The sequence below is a fragment of the Asterias amurensis genome, chromosome 11, assembly GCF_032118995.1.
Source record: "Asterias amurensis chromosome 11, ASM3211899v1".
Lineage (NCBI taxonomy): Eukaryota > Metazoa > Echinodermata > Asteroidea > Forcipulatida > Asteriidae > Asterias > Asterias amurensis.
The window spans coordinates 16386243-16401701 of record NC_092658.1 but is presented as its reverse complement, the minus strand read 5'-3'; the positions used below and the strand labels follow the sequence as shown (position 1 = coordinate 16401701).

General features: G+C 37.5%; 1 protein-coding gene across 4 annotated transcripts; it reads left to right on the top strand.

Annotated features, from left to right (window-relative positions):
* Window positions 1-6267: 6267 nt before the first annotated feature.
* On the top strand, window positions 6268-15275 carry LOC139943941 (sulfotransferase 1C2-like). 4 transcript variants are annotated; one of them, XM_071940842.1, is made up of 9 exons: window positions 6268-6634; window positions 8892-8950; window positions 9216-9287; window positions 10254-10430; window positions 11198-11334; window positions 11673-11913; window positions 12640-12734; window positions 13006-13186; window positions 13747-15275. In XM_071940842.1, exons 3-9 carry the CDS (start codon window positions 9260-9262, stop codon window positions 13854-13856), a joined length of 969 nt encoding a protein of 322 aa, XP_071796943.1. In that variant the 5' UTR covers window positions 6268-6634; window positions 8892-8950; window positions 9216-9259; the 3' UTR covers window positions 13857-15275. The 4 variants fall into 4 exon arrangements, with proteins under 4 accessions (XP_071796943.1, XP_071796944.1, XP_071796947.1 ...); XM_071940845.1 differs by lacking the exon at window positions 6268-6634 and adding an exon at window positions 8397-8695; XM_071940843.1 differs by lacking the exon at window positions 8892-8950.
* Window positions 15276-15459: the final 184 nt, after the last annotated feature.

Sequence of the window (15459 nt, the reverse complement as noted above, 5' to 3'; positions counted from 1 at the left end):
ACGTAGCATAACAAAAATGGTACAAAACGTCTAAATTAGGACCAAAAGACAACGATGACACTTCATGTTAATCAATCGGTGAACAGAACTTCAGATATTGCAATGAAAATATTAAATAAAGGAACAACTTTAAAGGTACATAAGTATTGATGTTTCTCATGATTTCTTCAGCATCCCAGGTAGCGAGTCCATACTGGGGTCGTATTATAATTAAGAAAGACCAATTGGGAGGAGGGGGTATTCTGTTCATTGTTTTAAAATTTGTAAAATTTTCATAATACACTTTGTAGGACGTTTCAGCTTTCAAGAACAAGATGTATTATTATTATTATTATAATTTTATTGTGTTATTATTATTATACCCTTTGTAGGTCAACTCTAAACTATGCAGGGAAAAGTCTAACATCACCCCAAAAGTGTGCACTTTTAAAAGGGGGTACAGTGTTCTGTTTCAGCAGATTTTGTTAGCTATCAGCCCAATAGCAAAAATTCTCTAATTTTCCGATCATGTATCCAAAAAGTTGTTTTGCTTGGCACTCTTTGATTTGGAATATATGGTTCCAAGCAGCGTTATGAATGTGGGCACTGGGCACTAACTATTGGTAGCTACTAAAATAACTGTTAGCATTAAAACTTACTTGGTAACGAGCAATTGGGTGCTGTTGATAGTATAACACACCGTAAAGCAGGTTTTGTTTGCTAATAGACCTAAAGTAATAGCCAAAGTTACATTTGGTTTATTTAAAACATTCAAAAGTTCGCTGTCCAACGACTGAAGTGAATTCTGGTAATTACCAATAGTGTCCAGTACCTTAAAATATGTGCAACCATGTTTAAAATAGCCTAATCCGAAGAAACGTTGGTCGCGTCGTTGTCATCGCCCGGGCTTTCCAGTGTCCGCTTCTTCCGCCCCCATGCGATCACGTGCTCCATCAAACCAGTTCACGAGCACTGACCGGTACTCCCGGTCAGTGACGTGCTCATGTTTCTTTCGGATAGCATCTGTAAGCGAAAAATTGAAACAAGGGTCAAGCAGTTGAGAAAGTGAGACAAAAACATCTTTGTGAAAGTTTGTTACATTTCAATATTATTTTTATTTTTTAAGCAGCACCTGGAAAGTTCCATGGGTGCAATTTAAACGTTTAGTTTTCTTGGTATTTTTCACATGTCACTAACAAAATTCCTAGATACAGTACACAATGTTATTCAATGGACCGAATTCATAAACAAAAACTAGCAACTAGCTGATATAAGCACAGGCACTGACCAAAAGCCAACGTTAATCAGCAGAAGCTGAAGCAAAATCAGTTGATTAAAAATGTACCCATAACATTTTGCCTTGACTAATTGCTTTTTCTCAAGCTATATCCATAACGCGCTATGTGTGATGAAGCATGTGTAAATGTGGAGCTTAATAGAAGCAGTTGTGTAAATAGGCTGCATGGAGGTGTGATCAAAATGTTGTCAATTGTGATCAACAAGAGAGTGCACCTTCGGTCAACATCATCCAAAAAACATCCTAAGACAAATCTCAACTACCGAGTAGCAAGGAAATAGAAGGCACTTCAGGGTGACAAACCAACAATATTGCTACCACCAGGGGGAAAATGGTTGTTGTTATGTACACGTAGTATTTAGGAAAATGCTAACAAAGGTGGCATTTGCTTGCAAGAAACAAGCTTTTGTTTTTTCGTAAAACCAGAGCTTTTGCTTGTTATGAAGATGTAAGCAACTTGAGCCATTGCAATTGCTACTTTTTACAAATTCGGCCCATTGACTTCACATTTTCAACCAGCACCCAACATAGAAAATAACAACAAACCAAGAGAAAAAAAAAAAACAATCGGGAATCCTTTTGTGTTTCATTGTTCATTTTCCTGGGTTTTTTTCCTTCTTAAACCAACAATCATGTACCACCCATGACCGGAATATCCTTACCAAATATTGTTTTGTAAAGGACGAGTAGCTTAAAGCTACTTTTCCCACTCTTTCCCTTACCACTGAGGTTGTACCTCAGTGATAAGCAGTGGGCCAATGTCTCCCCTAGCATTTTCCTGATGCTCTCGGTCACTGATCGTCCAGTAAATGCCCCAAGATGAGAAATCTGCAAAGAATGTAATCAAAGAGCAAACGTGATTGAGATAGATTTACACTACAGCCGTGGTATATCAGTACTGAATGAAAAATCCGATCTCACATTATTTCTTGACTTGACTATTTTAAGAGAATATGGGAATCGCTGATATTGATCAGTTATAATAATGAGGCAGATCTTTGTCAAATTCAATTCCAAAACAGTCTCTGCTCTTGTAGAATCAATGCATTATTTTCTCGCTATTTAATGGTACATGTCAACCAAATTGCTGATTGTCTTTCCTGTGTTATTCGCCAACTTCTCTCAGTGAGATAGGGTCTAAGTGATAAAATGAATCATTGTTAATTCTTTTAAACCTTGACTATTTCTTTATCTCGAATTCATAATGGTCGCTTTACAAAGATTCTGTCATATCAAAACGTACATGTATGTACATCATCAGTAACAGCACTCAGCAAATCCTATCAGTTATACCTAAAAGGAAGGTACACGTTTGGTGATTAATTAAAACAAATTAACTTAAAAACAGACTTGGAAACGAGCATTGAAGAACTGTTGATAGTATGAAACATTGTGGGAAACGGCTCCCTCTGAAGTAGCATATAGATTTTGAGAAAGAGGTAATTTCTCACTTAAATAATAAAATACTTCTACTATAGGGTAGCCATAACTATTTTATTCCTACCTGAAAGCACACAAATTCGTCCTACAAGGTTTTTTCTCATCATTATTTTTATCGCAACTTCGATGACCAATTGACCTCAAATTTTCACAGGTTTGTTATTTTATGCTTATGATACACCAGGTGAAAAGACTGTTATTTTTACCAAACGTGTTCAGTGCCTTTAAAGACACTCGTCACTATTGGTGATTGTCAAAGACCAGTCTTCTCACTTGGTGTACATAAACATAATGTTTTATGTTAAAAATAACAAACCTAAGATAATATTGATTGAAAAACGCCCTTGTAACACGAAGTGCTTTCAGATGCTTGATTTCCAAACTTCAAAATCCTATTCTGAGGTCTCGAAATCAAACTCGTGGAAAATTACTTCTTTCCCGTAAACTATGCTACTTCAGAGGGAGCCGTTTCTCGCAATGTTTTATCCTATCAACAGCTCCCCTTTACTAGTTATCAAGTAAGGTTTTATTCAAATATTTATTTTGAGTAATTACAAAGTGTCCACTGACATCCCATTAAAACTCACCACTCTGCTCTGGAAAGCATCATCTTGCAGCTTCAATTCAAACTGGTTGATGTCCTCTTGCGTTTTTAGGGGGAGCATATTCCCTAAACTTAAGCTGTTGTCCGGAGAAGGTTCAGATCTTTCCTCCGTCATCTTTTTTATAGTGCGGCAAATGGCCGTCTGTTCTACCTTGATCTCCTCAAGAGATTTGAAGATCAATTCTAAAAATAAATACAGAAGTGAAAACAGCAGTAAAATGCATGATACATGTTTCTTGAAAATCCATGTGAAATCTCTACAAAAATCCATTTTTGTGAATTTCAGGAACTATTTCATCGCCACAGTATTTTCACCTTTTCAACATAAACCAATGCCCTTTACCATTTTAACGATTTCCGAATTGAGGTTTTTTGTTTTAGCAAGATACCTGGTCAGCCCTGAGGGAAGACTGGTGTTTTATGCATGTATTTTGCAGACCCTGCCTTATAACTAATAACCAAAAGATCAAATGACTAGGCATTTCTAGTTGAGTAATGATCCTATTCTGCCTTCATGTAGGTATCGTTGTATTAATTTTGGTTTTTACCCATACACCGATGTGTGTTAGCACTGTATACTCAGTACTTTCCCGAGTCCTGTGAAAAAATATCACAGGCATGTTACTCGCCTGTGATATTTTTTCACAGGACTCGGGAAAGTACTGAGTATACAGTGCTAACACACATCGGTGTATGGGTAAAAACCAAAATTAATATTCTTTATCCCCGATGCAAATTTAACATCTATTATAGGTATCGTTGGTGGCTGGAAGACAAGCCTATCTAAAGCTCAAAGTAAAGCTCTGGATGATGTGTGCAGAGGGAAGCTTAAAGGAGCTGGACTGTCGTTCGATGACATTTAAGTGACAGAGAAATATTTTTACGAGAAATATCTTTAAAACTATTACGGATCTTTTCCGGCTTTTAAAATATCAGGTAAAATTGATACGTAGCATAACAAAAATGGTACAAAACATCTAAATTAGGACCAAAAGACAACGATGACATTTCATGTTAATCAATCGGTGAACAGAACTTCAGATAATGCAATGAAAATATTAAACAAAGAAACAACTTTAAAGGTACATCAATGTTATTGTTTCTCATGATTTTTCAGCATCCCTGGGTAGTGAGTCCATAATGGGGCCGTATTATAACGAAAAACAATTTAGGGAGGGGTATTCTGTTTTTTGTTTTAAAATTTATAAAGTTGGCATAATATGATCAACACATTGTAGAACGTTTTAACTTAAAAAAAAAAAAAAACAAGATATGCTTGATATACTTTCATGGTTTAAAAGGGAGCTGAAGTTAAAACCCTGTATAAAGTTCGTTCAATTCTCGATAATATCACGAACGTTGTTTTGTGTCCACATTTTGTGTGGGTTTATCACTTTCGCAAGTGCGCATGAAGTGTATTGCACGATACCGAAATAATCGATACTGGAACAATAGATCATACAAAAATCGATACTTAAAAATTCGACATATTAATAATCGATACCGGAATCATCGATACTGAGAGAATCGATACTAAAAGAATCGATACCTAAATAATTGATAACAAAGAATCGATCCTGCAGGAATCGATACTGAAAGAATCGATACTGAAAGAATCGATACTGAAAGAATCGATACTGAAAGAATCGATACTGAAAGAATCGATAACGAAAGAATCGATACCGAAATAATCGATACTGAAAGAATCGATACTAATAAAATCGATACCGAAATAATCGGTTCAAAAAGAATCGATACCAAACGAATCGATACCGAAAGAATCGATACTGAAAGAATCTATACTGAAAGAATACCGACATAATCGATACTGAAAGGATCGATTACGGTCGATCCCAGCATACCTTTAAGTAAAAAGCATCACCACGGTTCGGAAGAGTTTCCCATTACATGTATTATATTTCATAATTCAGCATTGTAAGATTCCTCAAGAATAAATAATAATAATATTAATAACTTATTGGTCGTCTGCTTATTTGTAATTGTATCTTTCACTGATTGTATGCCTATATTTATTGTTCATAATGCGCTTACAGATGTTTTTCTGCATCAAGGCACTTTACTTTTATTATTATTATTATTTTGTAGGCCAACTTTAAACTATGTAGAGATTGGGAAAAGTCTAACATCACCCCCAAAGTTTGCACCTTTAGAAAAGTGGGTATAGGTGTTCTGTCTTAACATGTTTTGTTTTTAATTTTGATGAGGAATATAATGGTCAAAAGCAACACTATAAAATGTAACTGTGCCCTCTGGTAAATATATCTTTTATGTTCAGGTACACTATTGGTAGTTACTTAAAATAATTGTTAGCAAAAAAACTTACTTGGTAACGAGCAATGGAGAGATGTAGATAGTTACGTAGTTTTTAGAAAGAGATAACCTTTAACTCAAATAATAAAAGACCTCAGCTGAAACCTTGTACATGCTAGAAAGCACACAAAGTATGGGTGTTTTTTCTCAATGCAAATACGGTGACATATTAAGCCCAAATTTTCGCAGATTGTTTTTTTATGCGTATTGTTGGGATACACCAAGAGAGAATACTGGTCTTATACAATTTCCAAACGTGTCCAGTGCCTTTAACACATTGTGAATACGACGTTTGTCAGTCTACCCGCAGGTCACTAATCTCCTTTGTGATTTATCTGCAGAATATGCATCGTTTTTTCGTGCGTGACCTCTAATATTAATTAGTCAAAAGGGCTTCTGAAATGCGGTCATTTTCAGCCTATTCTGAAAAGTCTCAACTAAAATAATGTATCAGTAAATTGAAACGAAAAGCATATCTGTCGTTATGTACAAAAACAATCAGCTCATTTATCCCATGGTATAGACGGGCTTTGTTATTGACTAACGCTGCCTTTGTGGTCGGGGTACCATACCAACGAAAAACAGCATGCTGCCATATTAGTCGATGATGTCATCGTCATCCACCGTGCAGGAAAACCATTCTGTCTAATATTTGATTTTTTCGTAATGGGAGTTTTGGATTAACGGTGGAAATCGCCGTATCCTGACTGGAAAAAAAAACTAAAACAAAGGAAACTTATTATATCGAGAAACCTGCGGGTAGACTGTCGTTTACTTGAGCCACTGCTTAAAGTTGTAGTTTCCTCTGTATGAACACGAATAATAGCCCTAGAATCAATCACCCAAGGTCGGCGATTGACCTCCACTGTTTGTCAATGGAGTCGTGCATCGTACAGCATCACACAACATAAAGTATAACCAAATTTAGACCAAGAAATATTGACCACCATTGTGCACCAGTTGGAACTCTGGTTGGAATTAAGGTAAGTTCAGGTACTTAAGTTCAGTAAAACAGTCATCCACTAACAGAAAAGGCAATGTTGTGGGCTCATAATATACCCCGAACTTGGAGGTTTTCGTGTCCATGGTGGTTTGTTTGCAAAGGTGGCCTCAAAGTACAGTACATTATGAGTGTTCAAGTGGTGTTCCGGGTCGCGCGCTTCGCTGGGTCGGTCGTTCTGATCATAGGTGCCATAAGTCATGTTGAATTTGTGATTCAAGTGCACCATGTCGGGATGTAGCTCGAGTGGCCTTTTACTTGCATATTATACATCCATGAACAGCACAGAGAGAGTTATGTTAGGGCTAATTGGGAATAATATGTTTAATGCATTGTCTGTATTAAAGGCACTGTACACTAATGCATTTTTGTGAGCAACGCAATTTCTTCTTATGGAGATCAATAAAGTTTTCTTATGTCTTTGTCCGATCTTATTGGTAACTTTGTCAAAGGCCAGTCTTCTCACAGTTTTTTTTTCAACGTTATGCAAAACATAACAAACCTGTTGTCGAAGTTGCGAGAGAACAATGGAAGAAAAAACGCACTTGTTGCACAAGTTGTGTGCCGTTCAGATGCTTGATTTCGAGACCTCAAAATCAAATTTTAAGGTTTCAAAATCAAATTTAAATGTTTTAGTGAGAAATTGCTTCTTTCTCGAAAACCCGACGTTACTTCAGAGGGAGCTGTTTCTCACAGTGTTGTGTACTATCAACAGCTCTCCATTAATCGTTACCAGGTAACGTTTATGCGAATAATTCTTTTCGACGGTACAATGCCTTTAAAGGCGCTGTTGTTACTCCGAATAATGGTTAGCAAAAGGTGTCAGGTGCCTTTAATGTCGCTCGTACCCAAATTTGTCCTCTATTATACATTTCCTAATATTTGTTTATTTCAGATAAAAACTCATCTGGTTTTGTTCTCAACAAACAAATCAAAGCTGGAACGGAAAATGGTTTAACCCTTAGACTATACGCGGTACGACTCGACTCTCATATTATCATGAAAAACAGTATAGTTTACTTCACCAAAAACGCTAAATGACACAAAGTAAAACAAATATTCTGGAACATAGAATTTATTAATTAAATATCATTCTGACAGCATGGGGTGTAGGTATGTGCAAGCTGAAATAATAAAGTAGAATAAAATGATGGGTAGGCCTACCTGTACATCGACAAAGACGACGCTCAACACGAGACGAAGTGTCTGAGCCATTGGAGGCACGTCTCGTCCGTTTTCGGGACCTAAGTTTCTTCACAGCCTCATGTTCGGCTATCTTAACGCTCTTCTGCCGGTGCCGATAGCTGCGCTTTGCCCTTGTTCTCAAGCTTGTAGTTGCAGCTAGCACTGGTCGACTGCAATCCACCAACTTGCTTCCAGCGGCAACTCTGATCTTCCTTTTCCGATTGGCCAATAACTCGTCGGTTTCTATGAGCGCTTCAACAGCAGAAACTTGATCAGCTTTGCTTATCAAGACCGCTGCAAGGCCAGCTTTGCCTTCTCCAAGCATGGAGGTTTAGAACGCAATTTCGATTTTCCAACATAATTCGGTAGGTTTGATGATGCCCAGCTTCTCAGCTCGTTGGCCTCCAGTATATATTTTAGTTCTTTTTATGGAAGTTGATTCTTATTTCGGAGTAGAAATTGCGTAAAATCGCTGGTTTTAACGTTTTAAACACCAAAAGCTGTTTCAGAAGGACGTGCGTCTTTGTTCGACATCATATCAGAAAGGTTAGGTTACGGAACCTATATAAGAACCAAGAACATTGTACAGCAATCCAGCATGAGCCTGAAATGGGGTCATGGTCACTCAAGTGTAGCAAGGAATGAACAAGGGCCCATGATGAAAGTTGCGTAACGGAGGAATTTAGGTCCTTTATGTGCAGAACAAAGCTACATTTATTTTGGATTGGCACTTTTTAGTTGGCGTATGTTAAAATAAATTACGGCCCGACGAGAGCATCATTTCAAGTTCCCTTGGTTTTCTTATTAACTTGATGTATGCCTAAACCCATTCTTACAATGGCACTGGACTGACATTTTGGTAAGTGTCAAAGACCAGTATTCTCACTTGGTGTATCCAATGTGCATCGATAAGCGAATCTGTGAAAATAATTTGGACTCCATTGGTCATCGCATTTGAAAGAGAATAACTTTGTGTGTTTTCAAGAAGCATTTTAATAAGAGTTCGGCTGAAGTCTTTTATTTTTTTGTGAGAAATTACCTCTTTTCTATTTCAGAATGATCCGTTTTTCACACTGTTTCATATTATCAACAGCTCTCCATTGCTCGTTACCAAGTAAGTTTGTTATGCTTTTGAGAAATCACCAGTAGTGTCCAATGCCTTTGGGGCAACAACATTTCTCAGCCTTTTTTGTGATAGCTTTGTACAAGTATACTCGATACCAATTTGAGATAGTGTAGATAGTATTGAGAGGGTTGATTTCCACTGGCAGTATGTAAGAATAAATCACAGGAACTTTTCGGGAAGTTTCTGATCCTACATTTATTTGTTGTATTGCCTGTCACTTTGTTACAAATGCATTGTCTTTCTTTCTCAACAGACGTCGCCTTTATTTATAAGTTCCAAAGTTGAGGAGTTGCCACCATGGAAAAGTATGTCACTTTCGAAGAATGTAAGTATCACTTTAATATTTTAAAACAGTGACCGGCATAAAATGAACTCTTATGCCTATTAACTTTTCCTGAGAAATAGGTCCAGACATTCAAATGTGAATGCCTAAACATTCTTTATTGAGATTGCGTGGAACTGGCTACCTGTAAATTGCATCGTGTGACTTGACCTTCAAAAATACACGAAATATAGGGTGCGTTCGATTACCCCGATGTGGCGTATTTTATTTTTTTTCCAGGACGAACGTATGGGCACACAATCACCCAGCGTTCGTCCTCCAACCTGGAAAAAACCCCAGACACGTCACCACGTGAGCCTTCCCGTGGTGACGTCAGTGCACCTCGGGCCAGCCCCTAGAGCCCCACTTGTGGATAGGGTCACTTGGGGCTGACCCGAGATGCACTGACGTCACCACGGGAAGGCTCACGTGGTGACGTGTCTGGGGTTTTTTCCAGGTTCGAGGACGAACGTGGGGTAATTGTGTGCCCACGTTCGTCCTGGAAAAAAAAAACACGATCGGGGTCGACCCAGGGAAGCTAAACGAACGCACCCATAAACATAAACCGCGTCTCAGTGACGTCACGAAAAACGTAGGCATCGAATTCAAAGTTTGGCTTGGTGCTCATAGGTATCTTAGGCCTACTTAAGACCAAGGACAAAACAAAAAAACTTAATCAGAAAAATAAAAGGACTCCATAGGGAAATTAAAAAGACCGGGGTGCTCCAAAATAACCTGCGTAATTTTACGATTGTGAACGTAATAATTTTGACTCTAGATACGGAACTGGTATGACACTGCTCTAGATTTCTAAAGGTCGTGGGTTCGAACCCGAGTAATATGCCTGTGATGTTATTCACAGAACTCGGGAAAGTACTATGTATACAGTGCTAACACACGTCGGTGTCTATAGTGGGTAAATCCAAAATGAATATTCATTATCCCCGATGCAAATTTAACATCTATTAGATACGGAACTCTTTGCAATGTTTGGCCCTTCGATGAAGGAGGTTACGTCAGATGCTATAATAGCCGGTCGTTTCGAGGGTATAGTTTTGCCGCCGGGCTCGAAAAATATCGCCGAAGACTTTAAGACCTACGAGGTGCGAGATGATGACGTATGGATCGTGACGTACCCAAAAGCAGGTCAGTACTTTAAAGCAAGACCCAATTATTTCATAGGCCCTTTTCGAAACCACGGCTTCTGCTGTGGATTCGAAAAGGGCCATAAAGCATGTATAAGCACAACAACTCGCTTAGAACAGAGTCGTATTGCTTAGCAGAATCAGTTTAACAGCCCAAATTACATCATTTGTTACAGACTATGACTCTACTTTTTGTACCAGCTTCTGCTTATCAAAACAACCCCATCTCTATTACATTTATCCTGATTACTACTACTCAATTTTACCTTAAATTACTCCCTAGTTACGTATACTTGTCGTTATTTATGTATTTTTTATTATTATAGAAGTATGGAAATAAATGTGTATCCAAGTTGAATTGCCCCCCAAAAAGAAGTAGCCCGACGTTTCGAACCTAGCAGAGTATTCCTCAAAGGCTAAATGACCCCGATTCGACCCTAGCAGTCTTCACTATGGTAATTTTGGCCTTTGAGAAAGACTCTGCTATAGGGTCGTAACCTCAGGCCATTATCTATGTTTTACATTTACACCAGGGCCCAATTACACAGAGCTGCTTAAGCACAAAAATGAGCTAAGCAAAACAAAATTATGCATTACCAGAATAAGGTTACCAGCCAAAACACAGTATCTTGTGACTGGTCATTATTAAGCAGAGATTGTTTAAGCAGTGTTTTCTGCTGAAGCATCTCTATGAAATTTGGCCCAGGTCCTTTTGATTGGTAAGCAGTTTGCGACAGCTATTTCTATTTTCTGAAATTGATATAATAGGGACCACATGGACTCAAGAGATAGCCTCTGCCGTGATGCACGATGGTGACTTGGAAGCATTGCGGAAGAGACACACTGCTTTCAGAGTTCTACACATGGACTTGAGTCTCCCACCTCCAATAAGAAAACTGAAAAACGTGAGATTCATTCCTTATTGTGTCCATCCTTTTCTTTAAGACGAGCAGAGTATACTGTTCGAAACGTCGAGACCACACCGGCTCTTTTCAGCGCCAACACTCCCACAAAAGAGTTTTACACATGGTTGTACCCGCAAGCTTTACTATTTATTTAAAGTTTCTTCCTATCCTTTCCTTAAGTTTATTTGTTATTTTAGACAAAGTTAGAACCGATAATATCTTTGAGGAACCGCGTTATAGTAATAATTCTGTTTACTAATTTGTTAAACTCTAGATTTTTTGAATTAAATATTTGAGTTGATTCAATGTTGTATTGAATACATTTTTCAAAACAAAAGGTTCCTGAAACGCACAGAGTTGCTGAGGAAATCCCATCTCCCCGCGTCCTCAAGTGCCACTTCCCTGGTCAACTCCTGCCTCCTCAGATCTGGGAGAAGAAGCCCAAGATCATCTACGTTATGCGCAACCCCAAGGATCTGATAGTGTCCTACTTCTACTTCATGAAGATGGTCCTCCCTTTGCCTGCAATTCTAAATCAAACATTTGCTGAATTCTTTGAGGAAGTGCTCAATGACCAAGGTACGTTGTTTTGTCTACCACACAAAACACAAACGTCCGCCGATGTACATTAACCTTTGAGGTTTGAAGATAACGGAAAGCTTCCCATTCAAATATTACTTGCCGAGGTGCTGTAGTTTTAAGAAATGAGCAAAACGAAAATAGTTTAAGCATGTACATTAATTTTGATTACCAAAGTAAATGACACCCCATCCCCCAATCTGGCTACGCATACACTCTTTCACGATTTTCAAATCATCAGGTTTTATTCGCCCACAAACCAGACCTACTTTATCTCTCTTCACTGTCTACTCATTTTATTGTACAGCTAATGATGCTAGATCTGTCCAATCACGACGGACTGCCTGTTTGTCTTGTCTTCTTGTTTGTAGTTAGTCTGTCTGTCACTTTCTTCTACAAGCCTTGGCTCATTCTGACAGCCTCATACTCTATTTATTTTGGTTTACATGGACTAACTATTTTCCCTCCATCCTCTGTGCTCATTATTTTGCTTATCCATTTAATATTGTTCATACATTATACCTTGAGAAGAGTAATATCAAATAAATGTTAAATGTAATTGAATTGAATTGAATACAAAACCAGGGGTCTTATTTGACACAGGCCAGCCGAGGCCAGCTGATCAGACGCCAGTGAAATAATGTAGACTTGAATTGAATTGAATAACGATTTCGTATTATTTTTGTTTGATTTAAATTTGCATGGAATGTCATCTTCATCCTTCAGTTGGCTTCGGACCCTGGTGGGATCATTTCTTGTACTTTTGGAAGAAGCGACATGATGAGAACATCCTTTTGCTTAAATTTGAAGACATGAAGAGGGTTAGTATCTAAGATGAATGAACATTATTGACGAGTCTTTTTTGGAAAAAAACAGAAGCACAGCACCGCTTTTTTTTTGCCATTCTAGGCCAATTTGGGGGTCTGAAAAACCTTTTATATTACTACAAAGTATCATCCTTGGCCTTCCTTGAGAAAACAAATTATTGCTTATAATTTCACCCTTGTGCTATTTCGCATCATGCATTAGAGTATGTTAGGTATGCTCTTTGAAAGTTGAAACATTTATTGTAAATTATTTTTATTCTACCAGGATTTGCGAGGCATTGTGGAGAAGATCAGCAAGTTTCTTGGTAAAGATTTCTCTAACGAGACCCTGGATGCAATAACGGACCACTGTACATTTGCCAACATGAAGACAAACCCTATGACCCAACTGGATTCCTTGTTTGCCAAGCTGAACTTACCGGACTCAATGTCATTCATGAGAAAAGGTAATGTAATTTTTGGAAGCGCTGGATTGTTTTAATGATGTATAAATGTATAGATGTATACCCTAACACTAACATGTGAAGGAAAACAAATTCAAAAGGTGATCACGTTTTTGAGATGTCGCCGAAAATCCTGAGCGAATAATATGTCAAAGCAGGAGCAATAATCCCTGAAAAATGGAATACACAATGATATGAGAAACATTACTGCAGTAACACTTCTCAAATGCAACTTGTATCTTTAAACATAACCACATTACTTCGAAGTGAAATGTTTCTAAAAATGTGTTATACTATTAAAAGCTGCCGTACGTTTCTAGCCAAAGGTTTGACAATGTATACTGTAATTGGGAAAATAGAATTAGCTGTTGCAAACTGATAACCAACCAAAATGGTACATATAATGAAAAACAAGAGTCAAAGGCCTGACATTTCGACCCTAGCAGAGTCATTCTCGAAGGCTAAATTAATTGGCACCACTACCTTTTTGTTAAAAACTGCTTCCAATCAAGAGGCTTGTGTAGTATTTAACGTTCCATGATCCTTCTCATTTATACATCCAGGCAAAGTAGGAGACTGGAAGGCTCACTTTACTGTGGCACAGAATGAAGTCATGGATGCCCTTATAAGAGACAAACTCGCTGGAACAGGATTGACCTTCGACTATGAATAAACGGTTTTCTTTTGATTGCTTGAAAGGCAGTGGACACTATTGGTAATTGTCAAAGACCAGTCTTCTCACTTGGTGCATCTCATCATATGCATAAAATAACAAACCTATGAAAATTTGAGATCATACGGTCGTCGAAGTTGCGAGATAATGAAAGAAAAAACATCCTTGTCACACGGAGTTGTGTACTTTTAAATGGTTGATTTCGAGACCTCAAATTCTAAACTTGAGTCTCAAAATCAAATTCATTGAAAATGACTTCCTTCTCGAAAACTACTCCACTTTAGAGGGAGCCGTTTCTCACAATGTTTTATACTACCAACCTCTGTCTATTACTTGATACCAAGTAAGGTTTTATGCTCATAATTATTTTGAGTAATTACCAATAGTGTCCACTGCCTTCAAAGCCCTGTTCACACGAGGGGAAAACAGAACAATCCCTGTGGAGCTTCTCATAGCTTGTGAAATACTACAAAATGAGATTCGTGTGAAAGGACAGCAACTTTTTACATGTACTTACATTCCTTGTGAAATTTTCTCAAATAATGTACAATTTTGTAGCAAGAACATGGACCGACCTTTGACGATAGCGGACATTTTTTTGCAAGGAACCTTGTGCTCTCCTTCATGTGAAACATCAGACTTATTTAGCTTGATCAAATCACTCATATTTTTGACAAATGCAATCCCAGGTTTGTGAAAAATTGATTGGTACAATGTTTATTTTGCAAATAATTACATCCCTTTTAATTTGTAGTTTAAGGGGTTCAATGATTTCACAGAGAGTTAGGCTTAGATTAAGTATAATATTTACATCCAAAGACCAACTTGAAATATATATATTAGTAAAAAATAGGCCTTTGTGTAAAATTATTGTTTATTATGACGAAAGAGACAGTAACATCCTATTGAAAGGTAGTAATATTATGCAATTTTTTTGTGAAATTAATTATATTTTGAAGAACTAAAATCACTTTTAACCTTACCAAAACGAATCTAAGAAGTACGGTAATCATAGTAACAATTGAAACCATACGCTCTAGAGAAACAGTATGAACAAACAAGTAGTTTAATCTTTATAAGTCAAATAAAATATCTATTTCCCTATCATTGCACCCTGTAAACAAGTCATTGCTTTATAATTACTTGTGGCACTACAGATTTAAGAAGCTTTAACTTGTAGATTTGTGTACTTTTGTCATAGTAAATGTATTTCAAAATGATGAATAAACCAATTTGTAAATCACTTGAATGAAATAGTCAAAACTGAACAACTTTTTTTTTTTTTAATCAAAAGAATTAACACCAGGGTTAGGCCAAAAACATGAGTTGGTCTGTCCCAGTTGAAGTTTAAATAGGCCCAACATTAATTGGGATAGGTTTATAATATTTGGGATGATTATCAGTGTTGTGGCTAAGATCATTTTGAGTGGTGGGCTCTTAATTTTGTAAATTTGTAAGTTCTGAGCAGGCCCGCCTGGCACAGCCCATCTTGGCGACAATACTAATGATTATCAATTTCGATCATAACAACTAAACTTTGCCAGTTTGGTAAGCAGCGAATAGTACCCTATCAAAAAGTGAATGCGTGTACAACCAGTGGGCC